Source organism: Arachis hypogaea, chromosome 14 (assembly GCF_003086295.3).
Source record: "Arachis hypogaea cultivar Tifrunner chromosome 14, arahy.Tifrunner.gnm2.J5K5, whole genome shotgun sequence".
In the NCBI taxonomy this organism is placed as follows: Eukaryota; Viridiplantae; Streptophyta; class Magnoliopsida; order Fabales; family Fabaceae; genus Arachis; species Arachis hypogaea.
The window spans coordinates 99,450,491-99,470,599 of NC_092049.1; the positions used below are offsets into that span (position 1 = coordinate 99,450,491).

Here is a 20,109-nt window from a genome sequence, read left to right on the forward strand (position 1 = left end):
GGTAGTTATCTTGGAAAAGAAGCTATTCATACTTGGATCTCTTCTGAACCTTGAAAGAGGAATGAAGAGATCATGCTAGAAATGCTTTCTCATGCTGGACCAAATTGAATTTGGATGGATATGTGACTATAATCCTCTCAACACTTGATTTGGGAAATGCATGTGGTATAATCAGTGACCATACTTCATCTCTTCTCATGAGCAATTGACCAATGAATTGGCTATTGATCAAGATTTGAGAGATTGAATTACAAGAAATTGTAATTCAATCACTTAAGATTGCCAAGGAGATCAATGAGTGCATTGATTGAGGAAGAGATGAAAATGAAATTTATCCGAAGAATGCAACATCTCCTAAGCCCAATGAACTCCCCATTTCTGATCTTACCCATTCTCTTTAATTTCTGTCATTTACTTTTATGAGCAATTTCCCCATTCCCATTTAAAATTCTGCAATTTAATTTCCGTCATCTACATTCAGCTCTTATTTCTAGCATTTACTTTTTTGTTATTTAATTTTCCGCCATTTAATTTTCTGCAAATTCTCAACTCAAATTCTGATTCGCTCAACTAGAACATTCCTCTAATTAAAGTTGCTTGATCAATCAATCCCTGTGGGATTCGACCTCACTCTATTGTGAGTTTTTACTTGACGACAAATTCGGTACACTTACCGAAGGAAATTTGTTATGAGACAAGTTTTCTGTGCATCATCTGCCTCTAGGATATTTGGTATTTACAATGTTGTATGTGTGTGTGCGTGCGTGTGTGTGTGTGTGTGTGTGTGTGTGTGTATGGCTTTCTCCATCTTGTACATAACTTACATTTTGTCCCTTTTAGAGTTTGATTTCGGAGAAACAGGTTTTGTATTTTTGTCCTTTGGTTATAGTTGGGTTTTATATATATGTATATTTATACTCTGGTCGGCCTTTGCTTCACAGGTCGAGCTTGGAGCTTGTTAATTTTATCTTAGGAACTCTAATCTTTTATATTTGATCTTATCTACCTTTATACATTGACTCGATCAAGAGTGATGTGCTTTTCTCATAGCGCCTCGCCACCTCTGACTTACATCCTAGGCGTAAAGCTCTGTGTGGTAGGTTATTACAGTTAAGACCACAAAGGAGGAAGAAGGAACATAAACCTAAGTCACAAATCAACATGGAAAGAAAGAGGTTATCAAGGAGATACACTGGGGCCAAGAGGAAGAGGCATGTTTTAAATGGTGAGAATGAGAGTGGAGATGGCAGTGGAAATGGAAGTGGGCCTGATAGTGGACTCAACATGAATAGGAGTTGAGGGACTGGATTAGGCCAATCCCAATGCATTGAATCTGATAATGGGCCTGAAGAGAATACTATGAGAGGCCCAATGTAAAGCCCGAAATATCAGTGAATAATTAGCTAATAAATTAATTATAATCTAAGAAATTCGAAAATGAAATTTTATCGTTTAATGAGGTAGAAATAATTAAAATAAGAATTTTGACACTAATTTTAAAGAATTTGGCCCAAGATTGGGCCGAACGACCGAACCGGTCAAACCGGGCTCAAAATGAACCCGTGGGCCCAACCCACTCACATAATAAAGTGAGTTTAGATCCTTCTCTCCCCATTTTGCTTGCTGAATACGCTGAAGCAGCCATGGGAGAAGAAAGAAGAAGCAAACCCTTAGTGTAACTTCAAATCACCATATCTTTTAACTCCGAGCTCCGATCGCCGCACCATTTGTGACCACGCGACCGCGGCGTCAAGCTCTACAAAGCCCATAACATTATTCAAGAGGTAAGCCACGAATCCCTTCCAATTTTTCTAGCCCTTGATTTCAAAAATATTGAGTAAGGGTGTTGAGATTTTGAGCTCTTTGATGTTATAGGATCCAATTATCTTGAGGAAAACACTTAATCTTGCCTCTTTGATCCATGGGTATGGTAAGAATCCTCAACCCATAGTGGATTTTTTTAGTATATGTGATTAGTTATTGAGTTTGTATGTGTGGGTGTCTACAATATGTATTAGGCAATATATATGTAAGTAGGTTGGAGCTTGTTTGTGATTTTGGAAGTTTGGAAGTGGATTGCAAGCTGAAAATTCTGTTGGTGAGGTGTTGAGCCTTGAAAGCTTGAGAAAAAAGTGATGCCTTTTTATAAGAGAAAAAGAAACACAATTTTTGCATCATTTAAAAAGTGTAGCCTTAGGTATTATAGAAATCACTTATAAAGCGTAGCTGAATGTTGATATTTATGGGTTCACTTTTTATATCTAAAGGAGCGCTTTTAGAGTGCAGCCTATTTGTTAAGTTTTGAGTGCACTTTAAAATTGATTCCTAATGTATCTAAAGCAAAAAACTTGACACTTGGTCAATTTTATTCCTCAGTTTTCCGAAAGCAAAACTCACACACTCAGTGAATTTTTGTCCCTCCAAAACTCACACTTAGCCTTCATCTCAACCCCCTTTCAGAAACCCTGTCACCATCGAAGAAACCCTTCAAACCTCACCATCGCGAAGAAACCCTCTCACTCACCACTCATCGTCGCTCCTCCTCACCCTCCTCCTCGTCGCTGCGCCGCCCTCACCATCGTCATCTCTGCGCTTCTCATCGTCCTTCCCCTTTCAATTCGATCGAGTAACCCTCATCTCTGCGCTATATAATGAGCTTAATGAATATTTTTTCTTTTATTCATCACCAATTCATGCTACCTGCACAAACTCGCGCCTTCTCCTTCGATTCGTCGCCGCTGCTCATCTCTTCTTCAAGGGTTTTCACCTTCGATTCGTCGTCGTTCATCTCTTCTTCACCGTTGCGATTCATCACCGCGCTCACCAAGTAAGCATTCTGTGCCTCATTCTTTTCTTCTCGCTCATTCTCTTACTCGCTCTCTCTCACTTGCCCTCTCTGTGCAGTGTCAAAGAAACTGTGTCCTCTCTAGCGACCTCTTCTCTGCTCTACTATGAAGCATCAAGGTTTCCAATGAGGCAAAGCATCGATCCCTTACAAGCAAGGTAAGCGCCCGATGATGATGATGGTTCTGTGAAATTTGGGAGGTTTTAGGTTTTCGTTTTAGGGTTTTAATTGGGGGTTTTAGCTTCTGTATTCTGCGTTATTTCTCTGTGGACTGCCAGATCAAACGAAAATCACCAATGTAAATTTCACCATGTGTCAACTGAATTATTATTCTTTTTTTTGTTATTGTTCTTGTTGATTTTTTCTTGTTTAAATTTCACTTTTAAAGAGAGCAGAGTATTCTCAAGAGAGGATTATTCTTATATGCTTTTAAATTGCTTTGTTGATTGAATCAATAACTTGAAGTACCTGTGAATTTTAAGATGTATTTTGGGAACCCAAGCTTGATTTGACCCAAGCTTGATTTTAGACATATGCAGTGATTATTGCAGTCAATTGAGTGTTCCAATTTCTGCTGAAATGGGAGAATATATATTGTAGAATTTAGATGGACACTTTCATATGGTAATATTATGACACTTATGCAGCTAATTTTTTAACTGTCAGTACTCTGCTTCAATTTCTGCCGTGCTGTCTGACTCAACTAGCGCAAGCTGAATGGATCTTGTGTTTGTCGGTCTTCTTCCTTCTCTGTTTTCTTTTTTTTGTCCTTTTCATTTTCACATTGAGGAAGAACTTGATTTTCCAAAGAATGAAGGATCTTTATCTGGTAGCATTAACATTCTTTCCCCTGCTGGCTGCTGCATTGGATTGCTATTCTTTTTGCTTTTTCTGCGTTGAGTTGAAAGGTGAACTTGAATTGCTTGGATCTTTGTGTGTCATTTTTTTTTCAGTATTATTATTGAAGCGCAGCATCTTGAGAAAAATCTGAGTCGGTTTTGTTTTGAAAATTAGAGTTATATGATTGAGATGTGAACAAAGTTTATACTGTAGGAGAAGGACAAAGAACTTGCAATATGAGATTTTCTCACATTGTCGATGATTTTATTTGATTTCTTCTTATTTTATTAGTTTGGGGATATGTGGATATAAGCTTCAGGCTTCCATCAAGCTGGGCTTGTGTATCGGTTTTTAATAAACTAGAAATTATAAATTGTAAAGGATATTCATACACGTGATTGAGTTTGATTAAACCGTATCAGCTTGGAACTTACAAGATAGGTTTTACAATGTTCAATTGTTTTTTCTAGTTGTTTCTTCTAACCAAGTTGTGTTACTACTATTCTTGATTTTCATATGTAGGGTGAAAATTCTAAGTTTTCACTACCTGAAAAGGATTGAAAATATAAAATCATAGCATATTAAGAGTGTTATCTCATTAATTAATGTAGTCTAATTACTGTTAATTTAGTTCGCTGTCTTTGATTTTCATGAATAGCAAGTCGTGCAATTGAGTTGAAGAATCATTCTTTACTATATGGAAAAGTGATAAGGGTCATGTGGTCTCGTCGCGATCCTGATGTGAGAAAAAGTGGCAGAGGGAATGTTTTTGTTAAGGTATATGTCTATTTGTTTGCAGCTTTGATACACCATACTTAATCATATGCCAGGATCAATATCATTTCTAAAGTGAATTCTTTTGTTTCTTGTACTGCGGCAGAACTTAGCTGAATCCATAGATAATGCGGGATTACATGATTTATTTCAAAAGTTTGGAAATATCTTGTCTAGCTTTGGGAATTGCTTTGGTGCTTCAAATTGGTTTAGAGGGAGTGATGATAGTGATACTGCTGAGAAGCCACGGGAACGAGGTAATAGAATTGAGGTTGTGACTAATTGAATGATGTTGTGTTTGATTTATTGAATGATGATGATGCTGAAAATTCTGTTTGTTAGAGTGCAGAATTTGTTGAAAGGCTAAAAGCCAAGTTTCATGATTGAATTAATTGATGATACATGCTAATGATTATTTGAGATGATGCTGGTCTATTTGTTATATATGATGCAGTAAATTGACGATAATATATGTGAATTGTTTGAGTGATTTGTGGCTGGATTGCTATGTTGAGTATTGCAGAAATTGTTGATTTCATACGAGTATGCTTAAATGTGAAAAGTGACAAAAAATGGTGATTTATTAATCCTGAGAACTTGGGGCTGATTTAATCTTTCCAACAAGTTAAAATAGAGAAAGTTAGAATGCAAGGTTAGAGTGAGTGAAAAGCTAGGAATCAATTTTTGACCTCTCAAAACCCGAGATTACATGTGGCAGAATTATGCAGTTTCGGGCAGCAATTTGTGAACAAAACTGGGAGCAATCTAGCCACTCAAAATAAGTGAAGTTATTTTTCTATGAAATCTTAAGATGTCTAGATTATTCCCCTAAAATTTCAGAATTTTCTGATGTGTGGTTTGGGAGATATGATTTTTAGAAAATGGTCATTTTCTGCAGAAATAATGCTGTACGAATTCTAGAACAACAAATTCAAAACCACATATCTCAATACTCTGAAACTCTTTGGAGGTGAAACCAAAAAGGAATGAAATATTAGGATGTCTAGTATTGTATGTCCAAATTTCAGGACAATTCGAATTTTATAGAGAAAGTTGTGTCTTCTAGAAGCAGGGCTATTCACTGCTGCGACAGCACTCTTTCCTTAAAACAAAACCATATTTCGAGAGGCATAACTTTTTCTAGAGAAGTGAAAATACTCTGAGACTTGAACTGGGTGAAAGATGGGTAAGTCTGGTTCAACCACATCAAACTTTAGGAGAATCCAACCAAAGATGGATTTTATATGATTTTTCTAAATTGGTTACTGCTTGCTGTTTTTCTGAAGTGTACTAAATCAGTAGTCGGTTTTTAAAAAATCATATAAAATTAAATTCTTAGAACGCAGTTGCAAAACCAAAACCAAATTACACTTTAGGATTCCTATTTAAAATAAATGATAATATATTAGAATTTCTTTTGCCTCCTTTTTTTTATATGTATAATATATTAGGTATATGTATAATATGTTATACCTCTTATATTTGCATATGGTTAAGTTAATTGCTATGGCTGAAAATCATATGTTGTTGGCTTTATTGACACTTTAACACTTGAAGTTGTATTGTTATGGCTGAAAATTGTTTGTGCAATTCTGGTTGTTGTAATTCTAGTTTTGTGCACTTTTGTTTGCTAGAATTCCTTTTTTTTTGCACTTTTGAATTTGTGCCTGGATTTGTGCATCTGTTTATCTTTGTCTATTGCCCGTTTATCTTTATCTGTATTTGTTTTGAATTTTCCCTTGTTCTCTTTTGATTTGAGTATTGTTTTAGTATGTTCCTTGATACTTTATAGAAAAAAACTGAAGGGACAGTAGCTACAATCGTAATATTTGTTCTAACCTTAAAAATTATTTGTCTCAGAACTTCTGGTGTGGCTATTGCTAACACATGGCTTCTAAAATATGTAGGTAACCAGCAATGAGACCAGTCTGATGGCTTGATGTCGTAGAGCATATGCCCATGATCATGATTATCTCATCAATTCTATTTCAATTAACAGTTGCATTAGATTTTCAGTTTATTTGCTTATAATCTTATATTTTAAATTGTTATCAATTTATTTCCATGTGACAGTTTTATTAGTGTAAAACTTCATGTCACTTTAACAAGCTAATTAATTGACATTTTAATCTTTTTTTAATTTTTATTTATTACCCAAAAATCTAAACCTTTTCAACATTAGGAGCCTTGGAAAAGGCAATTCAACTGGCCTAGTGATGAAAGTGATTTTAGATACAGCAATTATTAAGGATACTACTAATGGTGTCAAGATTAAGACTTAGCAGGTACACCTCCTAATTGATACTTTACTTTTTTATCTTCTTTTAATGGTAAAATTTTTTGGAAGGTATTAATTCATTGCATATAGTTAAAAATTGAAAGTTTTAGTTTTTAATTAATATTTTTTACTATTGAAGACTTAAACTAACAACTTAGTTTGATTAGCAAAACCCTTAGATTTATAGGGTGTGAGTTCAAATCCTAGGGTGGAGATTCTTTTTAAACTTGTAACATAAGTAAACATATCTCATGGTCTTAAAATAGGTATATGGACTAACAAGTACTAAAATATTCATTGATTTTTGGTGTCGAGTTTGCTATATCTGATTAGAAAAGTAGTTACCATGGAAAATTTCACTTTAGCATCATGTGTGAATGTTCATGTTCTTCACAAACCACACCTGACTTATGAGGATTTGCAGGGAAAGAAGGGGATTTGGCTTAAGTTGCCTATTGGGAAAAGGTAAATTATTAGTACTTATCATAATAACATAATATGATAAGTACTAATTAATATCACCACGTCTTTCCCGGATGCTGACAAATTATTAGGTACTTATCATAATATGTTATTCTACTTCTATGCTTTAGGGTTCATCAAATTTCTCGGAGAAATTATTATATTATTCTACTTTTACAGTGGCACAGATTTGTTGAGGAGAAATTATTTGATTGGGAATTTGTCAATGATGAAATAGGACATGATTGTGTTGTGCTAGGTGTTTTTATTTTTCCCTTGTGCCATCATTGAATTTTAACGCAGCATTTTTGCCTCATTTTCTGTTATTCTGGAATGTCACATTTTGATTAATTATATGATTTTTCTCATTGGTATTTTAGATACAAGAAGCTGCTGTGTACAGTCGACCTTACAAAGGATTTCTTTTTCAGCTCCTCATATCACATTATGTGTAGTCTTCAAAGAAACATGTGTGATAATGAGACAGGCCATGTCCTTTATGAGACCATGTTTGTTTGGAATGAATCCTTGACACGAGGAATTAGGAATCACCTCCAGAATGCTCTTTGGACAGTTGATTATGGCGGCTGCAGGTGTAGCTAAAGATCGCAAGTGCACCGCTTTTTCTCCTGTTAAACTGGTATTGGTTGCCTCCGGTACTCATTGGGTTGAACCAGACACCGTGGCAGCAAAAGATGGTAATCTCATTACTGCCGCCACTTATGAAGGGCACCCTGAATTTATTCAGCACTTTATGAAGGCACTAGGAGGCAACATAAGTGGCTCCAACAAAAAAAATCTTTTCTTTGTGGGGTACGTTCAAATGATTTTCAGGCACACAACTCATAGGGACTTAGTCCTCAGAGCACTAAGGTCTTTGTTTATTCTCTTTTCTTTTATTTATTTTAATTTTATATTTAATTTATAATCATCTTTATATTCATTGATACATGAAAAGTAGTAGTTTAGACATGTTTCATTTTTTTTACTCTATTGTTGAATGATTGTTCAATTGGATAGTTAGATCCATTGTTTTATGTACTAATATATTGTAACATTACAGTGTTTGTGAATCTTTAGAATGTATTTGCTGTGTTTTGCTAGAATATTTTTTAATTTAGTATAATTGTGTATTTATTTTTATTTTATAATATTTAATTCATTTAATTAAAAATACATAATTATATATATATAATCATATTATTAAATATTATGTTGTACAAAAAATTATTAGAGTATTATATATATATATATAGAAAATTAAAAAAAAAACAATGAGGGACCTAAGGCTACACTTATATAGAGTAGCTATAGTATACCCAAAAAAAAAAAAGGAAGGACTTAAGACTACACTTATAAAAAGTAGCCATGGTATACAATGTGGCTACACTTTACAGGTGATGCAGTAGCGTTGAAAAGCATAGCCTATTCTGGCAAAAATGGAAGTTGAAAAGCGTAGCCTTTGGTCCTGGACAGCATCACTTGAAAAGCATACCCTATTCTCAAATGCCAAAAGCGTAGCCCTTGGTGCAGAAAAGCGTAGCCTTTGAGAATAGGCAACGGCCGAATAGGAATCACCCCAAAAAGCGTAGCCGTAGCCCAAAAAGCATAGCCGTAGCCTAAGGCATCATTTTTTTTTACTTTTGGCTACACTTTTTAAGTGTACCTGAATGGGTGTTTTTCTTGTAGTGATAATGTGAAAACTTAGGCTAGTGACTCTAAGATAGGAAATTGAATTGTTGATGTGGTTGACTGGTTGAGATGGATTGTATTATTATGTATGTGGTTAGTGATTTGGAAGTTGTGTTAGAAGTTTGTATGTATAATGTGATTAACTTAAGTTATGTAAAATAGTTTGTGAGGTTGAATTTGTTGTTGGTGCCATGTTGGGGCTAAGTTGATGTTGTAATTGATATAAGTAATTAATGATGCATATTGTATATTATTGAACTTGACAGATTTGGATGTTGATTGAATTGAATTGTTGATTTGAGATTCACGAAAGTCAGAAATTGGTGGGTTGTCGATTGAATAAAAAAATTTAAAATATGAGTTGGGAGTGGTTTGATTCTGAATGCCTAAGGTTTGGGTTGGTTTTAAAGGGTTTGGAAATTTTATATCTTGAAATTGGAGGTTTGTTAAGTTTTGTGAAAATTATGATTTTGGCCTAACTTTGGCGGAGCATAACTTGGTCTCTGAACCTTAGATTTGTGTCAAACTTATTTAAAAATAAAATTTGGTTCGAGATGTTTATGCTGTTCAAAGAACGGAGGAAAAGTGTTTTAAAATGAGGAAGTTATGCTCGATCAAAGTTTGGAATACAAAGCTGAAAATCCTGGACTTAGCAGATTTTCGAAGCTTCTGCATTACATGCGTACGCGGACCCACCACACGCGGCCATTCATTTCTGTTTGGTGCGCGTGCGTACACGGGCAGGTTCTGCGTCCACGACATGGACCAAAATGCGCGCTCACGCGTACATGTGGCCTACGCGTACGCTTGATCCTTGTTTTCAGCAAAGTGAGTTTTATGTTTTAAAAGGTAATTTTGAACCTCTAATCCTACATTTTTAGTCTTTTAGCCCCTAAACCTTAGTTGTATGTTAAGTGGTGAGAAGAAGGTAGGGAGGAGTGATAACTTGGAGATGAAGAAAGTTGGAAAAATGAATGATTGAGTGAATGAATGTAAGTGAAAATGAAAGAAGAATTATTACTGAAGCATGATTGATGATTAAATGATTACGATTAATTGAGGAAGCGTGAAATGTCGCGAGTATGCCAGAGATGCATATGTGATTAATGTTGAATGTGAGTATGCTTGTATTTTCTCTCTGGTTGTAAGGGTGATAGCGCACCGATACCCTCTAATGGTGACAAGGCACCGATACCCGCTAATGGTGATAGGGCACAGATACTCTCTGATGGTGAAAGGGCACATATACCCTCTAATAGTGACAGGGCACGTATTCCCTCTAATGGTATTAATGTGCAACAGAGAGACTGTGCCCGGGTTAGCTACCGGACACGTCGGATTGGCTATATAACTGACAGATGATACTCATCAGCCACTAAGGCAGGCATGAATCATATTCATCTATATGTTTGTTTGGTGTGTTTTGTTTGGAATGCCTAATTGCTTGAATAACTACTTGCTACTTGTTTATCTGTTGTAAATGCCTTCTACCTGTGATTTCCTTGTATGTAATAAATGTATTTGTAACAACTATTTCTAGTGGCGGTTGGGAGGTTCGGAGGAGTTGGATTGGGAAGTATTAGATAGTCTAAAGACTCTTAGCTAGTTGCCTATTTCATTTTCGTGGTTTAATTATATGTCAGAAGTTCTAGGATTGCCTTTGGCCTTCCCAGGATATTATATGTTAGATATGTGGGCACTGTTACCATACTGAGAACCTCTAGTTCTCACCCCATGCAAATTTTATGGTTTTCAGATGCAGGACATGATGCTCGTTGCTGAGGCATGCCGGACGCTTCTGATTTAGCAAAGATCCTTATCTCTCGGGGCTTTATTTTGGTTATATGTATACATATAGATATTTATTATCTCCAGAGTATATATATATATATATATATATATATATATATATATATATATATATATATATACTGTATTAACTCCTCTTAGAGGTTATTTTGGAGAAACAGGTTCTGCAACTCTGTATTTTGGGTTTTCATATATATATATATATATATATATATATATATATATATATATATATATATATATATATATATATATATATATATATGCTCAGGTCGGTTACCTTCGCGAACCGAGTCTTAAGCTTTGTTATCTGTATTTTGGCACTCTTATATATATATATATATATATATATATATATATATATATATATCCGGGTTAGCTTATCTTTTATCTTGCTTCGCTTACGTTATCGCATTCGGGAGTGTTGCGCTTTTCAATTTAATAATTTTGCTTTACCCTTTTCTTCAAAAGCTCCTAGTTAAAAATCTTTTTCACTATTATTATATATATAATTTTACTTTTAGAGGTCGTAATACCTCATCACCTCTATCTTATGACTTAAGCATAAGGCTCTGTGTGGTAGGGTATTACATTATGGTATTAGAGCAGTTCATTCCTGTAGAGCCTGGAGAATGGACTGACTATGCTTCTGAACATACTCTGGCTGTGTGTACATGCTATTTAGGGTGTTTGCTTGACATATATAGCATAAATGTTCATGAGCATTACCTTTGGAGATTCAAAGCACTAGACTTTAGATATTAAGGCTGATTACCTTAATATCAATTGTTCGGTGTGGACAAGACCCAAATGGCATCTCGTGAGCGCGAGTGAGGTTATATGGTTGATTCTCTGACTGCTGCTGTGCAAGCTTCTACTGAAGGGATGGAGCGAACAAACTAGGAATCATGATGGAGGTGGTAATGGACCTGATGATGAAAGAAACTAAGGGATTCGTACTCGTGCAGCTAGAGTAAAGGTCAATAGTGCTAGTTAGAGAGATATGGAGACTTAAAGAGTGTTCTGACAGAGTATACGAGTGGTTAAGTCCGTAATGGCTTAAGATCAGAGTGGCGCAGTGGAAGCGCAGTGATTTTGGTGACTCTAAAAATGTAGTGATGTTAGAAAAGAGTATTGGGATATGACAATGAATTGAGGATTGACATAGGATCAAGAAAACGGAGAGTGCGTGTATATGGATTTAGGTTAGAATGATTTGACTTAGACTAAGAAATAAGGTAATTGTCTAGTGTTTGAATTAATGTTGGGAGAATGGCAAAATGTATGGTAAGAGGTCGGTTAAATCTGAGAGGGCATATATGAATATTTGAGAGTGAATTTTCGAGGACGAAAATTTTTGTTAGGGAGGTAGGATGTAAAACTCGAGAAATTAGTGAATAATTAGCTAACAAATTAATTATAAATTTAAGAAATTAGAAAATAAAATTTTATAGTTTAATGAGGTAGCACTAATTAAAATAAGAATTTTGACACTAATTTTAAAGAATTTGGCCTAAGATTAGGCCGAACGGTTGAATCGGGCCCAAACCGAATCCGTGGGCCCAACCCACTCACTTAATAAAGTGAGTTCAGATCTTTCTCTCCCCATTTTGCATGCTGAACACGCTGAAGCAGCCATGGGAGAAGAAAGAACAAGCAAACCCTTGGTGTAACTTCAAATCACCATATCTTTTAACTTCGAGCTCCGATCGCCGCATCATTTGCAGCCACGCAACCGTGGCGTCGAGCTCTACAAAGCCCACAACATTATTCAAGAGGTAAGCCACAAATCTCTTCCAGTTTTTCCAGCCCTTGATTTCAAAAATATTGAGTAAGGGTGTTGAGATTTTGAGCTCTTTAATGTTATAGGATCCAATTAGCTTGAGGAAAATGCTTAATCTTGCCTCTTTGATCCATGGGTATGGTAAGAATCCTCAACCCATAGTGAATTCATAGAGTATATGTGATTAGTTATTGAGTTTGTATGTGTCGGTGTTTGATGTAAGGATTTATGTTGATATAGAATTCTTCAATAAATTGAATCACTTCGTTGCAAGTATAGTCTAGACCAACAATGGATTCTCCATCAAAGTTTAATTTTTGGTTGTCACAAGTTCAACCCAATAAGAATAACCGAGAGTATTAGTCCCGGGTCTTTCTTCCTAGGAATTAATTATGATACAATAATTACCAAGACCTAAAGCCTATTACGTTATCTTCACATCGGAAGAAAGTCAAATAAGCCTAGTTAATCCCAATCCATAAGTAATGTTAATGGATACAAGATCAACCAACAACTTTAGATCACCAATCTAAATTGGGTATTAATGACTCAAGATCACCTAATTTCTCTTTCCAAGCCAAGAATTCTCAAAAACTACTCTAAATCCCAACCAAGTATTTTGTCAAATACTTGGAAGGCATAAAAAGAAAGCATGGTAAAATAACAAGAAACATAAATTTTACAACTACCCAATGCAAAAAAATAACAACAATAACTCAATTAAGCATTAAAAGAACATAAAACATAAAATTGCATTAAAGGAAATTAAAATCAACAAAAGTGTTCATAAATTAAAAAGAGGCATAAAAGAGAAATTAACAATGTAAACTAAGAGAACAGAGATGTAGGAACAAGAAATTATAATGAAAACTAATTGAAAAAAAGAATTAAAACCTAAATCTAAGAGACAATTAAATAAAAAACCCTAATTTCTAGAGAGAATAGGGAGCTTTTCTCTAGAACTAACCTAAAGCATGATTCCTACACTAATTGCTCCCCCCTTTCTCCTTCTTGATTTCTGCACCAAATAGCTTTAGAAGTGAGTTGGATTTGGGCCTGTGTGGCTCAGAAATTGCCCCAGCGTATTCACTTTAATGAGGTCACGTGACCAACGTCATGCGTGCGCGTAGGTGATGCGCGCGCGTCGCCTGGCAGATGGCCTTCTCACGCATATGCGTGGGTGACGCGTCCGCATGGCCTTGAGTTCATCAAATCCCCATTTCCTCATGAATTCTCCAATTTGCATGCTTTTTCCTTCACTTCTTCCACCCAATCCTTGCCTTATGAACATGAAATCACTCAACAAACATATCAAGTCATTGAATGGAATTAAAGTGAATTAAATTTAGCAATTTTAAGGGCTAAAAAGCATGTTTTCACTCTCAAGCACAAATTGGAGAGAATTACAAAAGCATGCTATTTCATTGAATAAATGTGAGATAAGTTGATAAAATCCCCTAAATTAAGCACAAGATAAACCACAAAATTGGGGTTTATCAATGTCTATGATATGTATTAGGCAATATATATATATATATATATATATATATATATATATATATATATATATATATATATATATATATATATAAGTGGGTTGGAGCTTGTTTGTGATTTTGGAAGCCTGGAAGTGGATTGCAAGCTGAAAGTTCTGTTGGTGAGGTGTTAAGCCTTGAAAACTTGAGGAAAAAGTGAACTGGAGGTGTTCCGGGTTTTATCGGGGAATCGGCCAAGGTATGGTTTCAGTTTCTCGTATCTAAAATGTAATGTAATGTGAAAACTTAGGCTAGTGACTCTAGGATAGGAAATTGAATTGTTGATGTGGTTGATTGGTTGAGATGGATTGTATTATTATGTATGTGGTTAGTGATTTGGAAGTTGTGTTAGAAGCTTGTATGTATGATGTGATTAACTTGGGTTATGTAAAATAGTTAATGAGGTTGAATTTCTTGTTGATTCCATGTTGTGGGCTAATTTGATGTTGTAATTGATATAAGTAATTAATGATGCATGTTGTATATTATTGAACTTGAAAGATTTGGATGTTGATTGAATAGAATTGTTGATTTGAGATTCATGAAAGTGGAAAATTCGTGGGTTGTGGATTGAATAAAAAAGTTTAAAATATGAGTTGGGAGTGATTTGATGCTGAATGCCTAATGTTTGGGTTGGTTTTAAAGGGTTTGGAAATTGTATATTTTGAAATTGGAGGTTTGTTAAGTTTTGTGAAAATTATGATTTTAGCCCAACTTTGGCAAAGTATAACTTGGTCTCCGGATCTTTGATTTGTGTCAAACATGTTTAGAAATAAAATTTGGTTCGAGATGTTTATGCCATTCGAAGAACGGAGGAAAATATTTTAAAATGAAGAAGTTATGCTCGATCAAAGTTTGGTGTACAAAGTTAAAAATTCTGGACTTAGCAGCTTTTTGAAGCTTCTGCATTACATGCGTACATGGACCCACCATACGCGGCCATTTGTTTCTAATTGGTGTGCGTGTGTACGTGGGCAGGTGCTTCGTATGCGACATGGATCAAAAAGCGCGCTCACGCGTACACGTGGCCTATGCGCATGCGTAACTGCTGTTTTTAGCAAAGTGAGTTTTGTGTTTTAAAAGGTAATTCTGAACCTCTAATCTTATATTTTCACTCTTTTAGACCCTAAACCTTAGTTGAATGTTAAGTGGTGAGAAGAAGGTAGAGAGGAGTGCTAACTTGGAGATGAAGAAAGTTAGACAAATGAATGATTGAGTGAATGAATGAATGTAAGTGAAATGAAAGAAGAATTATTACTGAAACATGACTGATGATTGAATTATTATGATTAATTGAGGAAGCGCGAAAATGTCGCGAGTATGCTGGAGATGCATATGTGATTAATGTTGAATGTGAGTATGCTTGTATTTTCTCTCTGGTTGTAAGGGTGATAGCTCACCGATACCCTCTAATGGTGACAGGGAAAATATACCCTCTAATGGTGACAGGGCACGTAGTCCCTCTATTGGTATTAATGCGCAATAGAGAGATTGTGCCCGGATTAGCTACCGGACACGTCGGGTTGGCTATATAACCGACAGATAAGACTCATCAGCCACTAGGACAGGCATACATCATATGCATCTATATGTTTGTTTAGTGTGTTTTGTTTGGAATGCCTAATTTCTTGCATAACTACTTGCTACTTGTTTATCTGCTGTAAATGCCTTCTACTTGTAATTTCCTTGTATGTAATAAATGTGTTTGTAACATATGTTTCCGGTGGCGGTTGGGAGGTTCGGAGGAGTTCGATTGTGAAGTATTAGATAGTCTGAAGACCCTTAGCTAGTTGCCTATTTCATTTTCATGGTTTAGTTATGTTTATAAGATTTAATTATATGTCGGAAGTTCTAGGATTGCCTTTGGCCTTCCCAGAACATTATATGTTAGATATGTGGGCACTGTTACCATGCTGAGAACCTCTGGTTCTCACCCCATGCAGATTTTGTGATTTTCAAATGTAGGACGTGAGGCTCCTCGCTGAGGCATGCTGGAAGCTTCTGATTTAGCGAAGATCCTTATCTCTCGGGGCTTTATTTTGGTTATATGTATTTATATAGATACTTATTATCTCCACTATATATATATATATATATATATATATATATATATATATATATATATATATACTGTATTAACTCCTCTTAGAGGTTATTTTGGAGAAACAGGTTCTGCAACTCTATATTTTTAGTTTCTTTTGGGTTCTCATATATATATGCTTGGGCCGGTTACCTTATATGCTCGGGCCGGTTACCTTCGCTATATATATATATATATCCGTGTTAGCTAATCTTTTATCTTGCTTCGCTTGCGTTATCTCATTCGTGAGTGTTACACTTTTCAATTTAATGATTTCGCTTTACCCTTTTATTCAAAGGCTCCTAGTTAAAAATCTTTTTCACTATTATTATATATAATTTTACTTTTAGAGGTCGTAATACCTTACCACTTCTGTCTTATGACTTAAGCATAAGGTTCTGTGTGGTAGGGCATTACACCCAATGATTGATGTTGTGATCTCTGAAAGTAATGAGGTGTACAATTACAAGTCTAGCGGCTTTGACACCCCTGTGTCTTCAGATGAAGAGAAGGGTCCACAAGGACTAGATTTTGATGAGGATACTACATATAGAGATGTTAAGTTTGAGCTTGGGATGCAGTTTGCCACTATGGAGCTATTTAAGAAGGCTTTGAAGGATATGTTTGTTTAGAATGGGAGGGATTGCATGTATATCAAGAACGAACCTGGAAGATTTAGATCCAAGTGTACAGAGGAGAATCGCCCTTGATTGATTTATGTTTCTAAAATTTTTGTGAGCAAAGAATTCAAAATTAAGAGACTACATGATCAACACACTTGTGGTAAAGACTATAAGAGCAATTTGGCTTATAAGAAATGGATTGTTGAGAAGTTAGTGAAAAGGTTGAAGTCTCAACTAAAGCTGACACCTAGAAAGGCCATGGAGCATATGAAGCAACATTACAACATGCAACTAAATGCTAAGATCATAACAAGGGCTTTAAAGGCTGCTAGGTACATTATGCTGGGGAATGAAAATGAACAATTTGGAAAAATGAGGGACTATCTAGTGGAACTCCATAAAAGTAACCCAGGAAGCACTATGCACATGGGTGTGAACCCACAGCCACAAGGTCCACCGTTGTTTGAGAGTGTGCATATCAGTCTAGATGCATGTAAGAGGGGCTTCAAGACAGGGTGCAGACCACTCATAGGATTAGATGAGTATTTTTTGAAAGGGTATTATAGAGGTCAAATGTTATCTGCGGTTACGCAAGTCACAAAAAATCATATGTTTGTGATAGCCTATGGTGTGCCTAAGACTGAGAACACAGATAATTGGAGGTGGTTTTTGAATTACCTAGCTGATGACCTGCAAGCATTTATATTGTTTAGTTGGCACATAATTTCTAATTAGCAAAATATAACCACATACAACAGAATTGGTTCATTAATCAATTTGAAATATAATTCATATTAGTTTATTTGAGTTTCAAACTAAGAAGTATACTATATTGTATGTTGATTGTAAGTTAAATATTCATTATTTTCATTTGAATTATAATTCTCATTAGTCTAACTAGAATATAGTTATCATTAGTGTAACTGATTTTTGAACTAAGCCGTATATTTGTATCTTAAATGTTCATTATTTTCATATGAAGTATAATTCTCATTATTTAAGCTAGCATTATAGTTCTCATTAGTTTATTTGAATTTCAAACTATGAAGTCTATTTGATTGTATGTTGATACTATTCTGAGCAGGGGCTCATAAAGGCTGTTAGTGAAGTTTTGCCCAATGCACATCATCAGAATTACACCTTACACATTTGGAAGAATTGTGAGTTGAGATTTAGGGATAAGAATGTGAAGTTGTATGTCATGGCTGCCTCAAGGTACACTATGCAAATACAGTTTAAGGCTACAATGGATAGGTTGAAGGCAGTAAATTTGGGAGCTTGGGAGTACATGAGCAAGTTTAAGCCTTCTAGGTGGTGCAAAGCATTTTTCAGCCACTATCCAAAAAATGATGCAGTCACCAATAACATCTTTAAGGTTTGGAATGTTGTTATTGTTGAAGCTAGGGAGAAGCCTATTTTGATACTCTGTCAGGAATTAAGGTATTACATAATAAAGAAAATGGAAAAACACAAGAGGATATTGAGGGCTTATACCAGAAAGTTTGCACCAGCACAACAAATGAGGCTAGACAGATACATTAAGCCAAAGAGTCACAAATGAAATGCACAATGGTGTGGTGACAATGAGAAAGTCAAGTTTGACGTAACCAGAAACTCACACAAACTCGGAGTCAACTTGTAGCATCATACATCATATGTAACCTATGACAATTGAGAGGTGAGAAAATAGATATCAAATAATATATACTGTTATGAATTGGATTTAATTGTGTATGTGTTTGAATATGCAAGGAGTATCTTATGTCCATGCTATTGCAGCTATCTCAAGGGTCAGAGTCATGGCTGCTGAGGATTTTGTTTCACCATTCCTCATGGTGGATGCCATAAGAAAGACCTATGATATTTGCATCAACCCTGTGCCTATTGAAGTATTCTAAGAACCTACTGATGCTCCTATACCACTTTCACCATGAATTGTAAGACCAGCTAGTTGTCCAAGAAAGAAAAGAACTGAAGCAAAACAGCCTTCCATGCCTGTGAATGGAGACAAGGTGAGAAGAAGATTCCAAGTGACTTGCCACAAGTGTGGAGAGAAAAGACATTCCTATAAAACTTGTAAGGGGGCTCCAGCAAATCGAAACTGGAAACCTAAAAGGAAAAATCAAAAGAGGATCAACCTAGCCATTGTGCCATTTACTACTACATAGCAAGATACCACTAATGATGATTGAGCACCTGTTGATCCACAAAACCAACTACCTCAGGTATTACTTAATTTTGTAGTTACTTCAGCATGTAGTGTTTTATTCTTATTTGGATTTTGTAATAGATTACTTCAAGTGAAGGCACTAACCTGAATGACAACAATCATAAGGCCTCAATAGAAGACATTATGGTAAGGAATAAAAACTTGACATCATTTTGAAGCCTCACTTGTTTGTGTTTAATACATTTAGAGTTACATATTTTATTCATAGGCTAAGGCAAGGAAAAACAAAAAGAAGATGCTAAAGAGACCCAATGTATCCCATGAAGAAATCAATATTTTACAGTCTACACCTCAACCAGAAACCTCTCATCCTACTCAAACCAAGCTTTTCACCTTTTGTTGGTTTGGTTTTACTATTGTCATCTTTAAAATAAAACATGGTTATATCTTGTGTGTTGCATATTATGACTTTTGGATTAGTAAGATGTTGAATTATAGTTTTATGATAATTAACATTATACAATTATGAATGCCTTTGATGTATGGTATTTTAGGTTGTTTCTGTGATATCTATGTCATTCATGTCAATTTAATCCTAATCTATGTAAGGAAATTATCTTCATGTTGAATACAAAAAAATGCAACACAACTTTTTTTCATTTTTGCCAAAATATTACACTAGCATTATGTCACTCACAGCTGCTAATGCATAATTTTCAATAAAACCCACCCTAAACACATGCCTGAACCATATACAAAAGCTTTTGCAAAACCTAATCATCCACTAAGTGATTTAAACCAGACTGACAACCCAATTGTTACAATAACCCACAATGTAAACAAGACAAATCTATTGTAGTTGTTGACTCTACCAACTTTGTTTCCAGTCTTGCATTCAACCATCATCATCTCCAGCATTTTCCATCCTTGCTTCCTTTTTCTTAATTGGGTCTGCACCTTCAATTTTAGCTGCCTTATTGTTAACATCAAAAGAAGCAACACACTCGTCCAGCTGATAAACGGATAATTTATACCCTTTTTGGTATTATTTTTACATAGTTTTTAGTATGCTTTAGTTACTTTTTATTATATTTTTATTAATTTTTATGCAAAAATTACATTTCTGGACTTTAATATGAGTTTGTGTATTTTTCTGTAATTTCAGGTATTTTCTGGCTGAAATTGAGGGACCTGAGCAAAAATCTGATTCAGAGGCTG

At 35.2% G+C, this 20,109-nt stretch overlaps 1 protein-coding gene across 1 annotated transcript; it reads left to right on the forward strand.

Moving 5' to 3' along the window:
* The first annotated feature begins 7,779 nt into the window (after positions 1–7,779).
* On the forward strand, positions 7,780–18,619 carry LOC112742805 (uncharacterized). Its single transcript, XM_025792043.2, has 5 exons — positions 7,780–8,012; positions 16,508–16,720; positions 16,838–17,315; positions 17,806–18,271; positions 18,474–18,619. The coding sequence occupies exons 1-5, from the start codon at positions 7,780–7,782 to the stop codon at positions 18,617–18,619; spliced, it is 1,536 nt and encodes a 511-aa protein (XP_025647828.2).
* Positions 18,620–20,109: the final 1,490 nt, after the last annotated feature.

Bases quoted from the DNA above. Each gene is read 5' to 3' on its own strand.
- LOC112742805 (XM_025792043.2), top strand. From the start codon at position 7,780: ATGGCGGCTGCAGGTGTAGCTAAAGATCGCAAGTGCACCGCTTTTTCT. The intron at 16,721-16,837 runs GTTTGTTTAGAA...AATTTTTGTGAG, and splicing joins AAGAAGGCTTTGAAGGATAT to CAAAGAATTCAAAATTAAGA. The intron at 17,316-17,805 runs GTCACAAAAAAT...TATTCTGAGCAG, and splicing joins TGTTATCTGCGGTTACGCAA to GGGCTCATAAAGGCTGTTAG.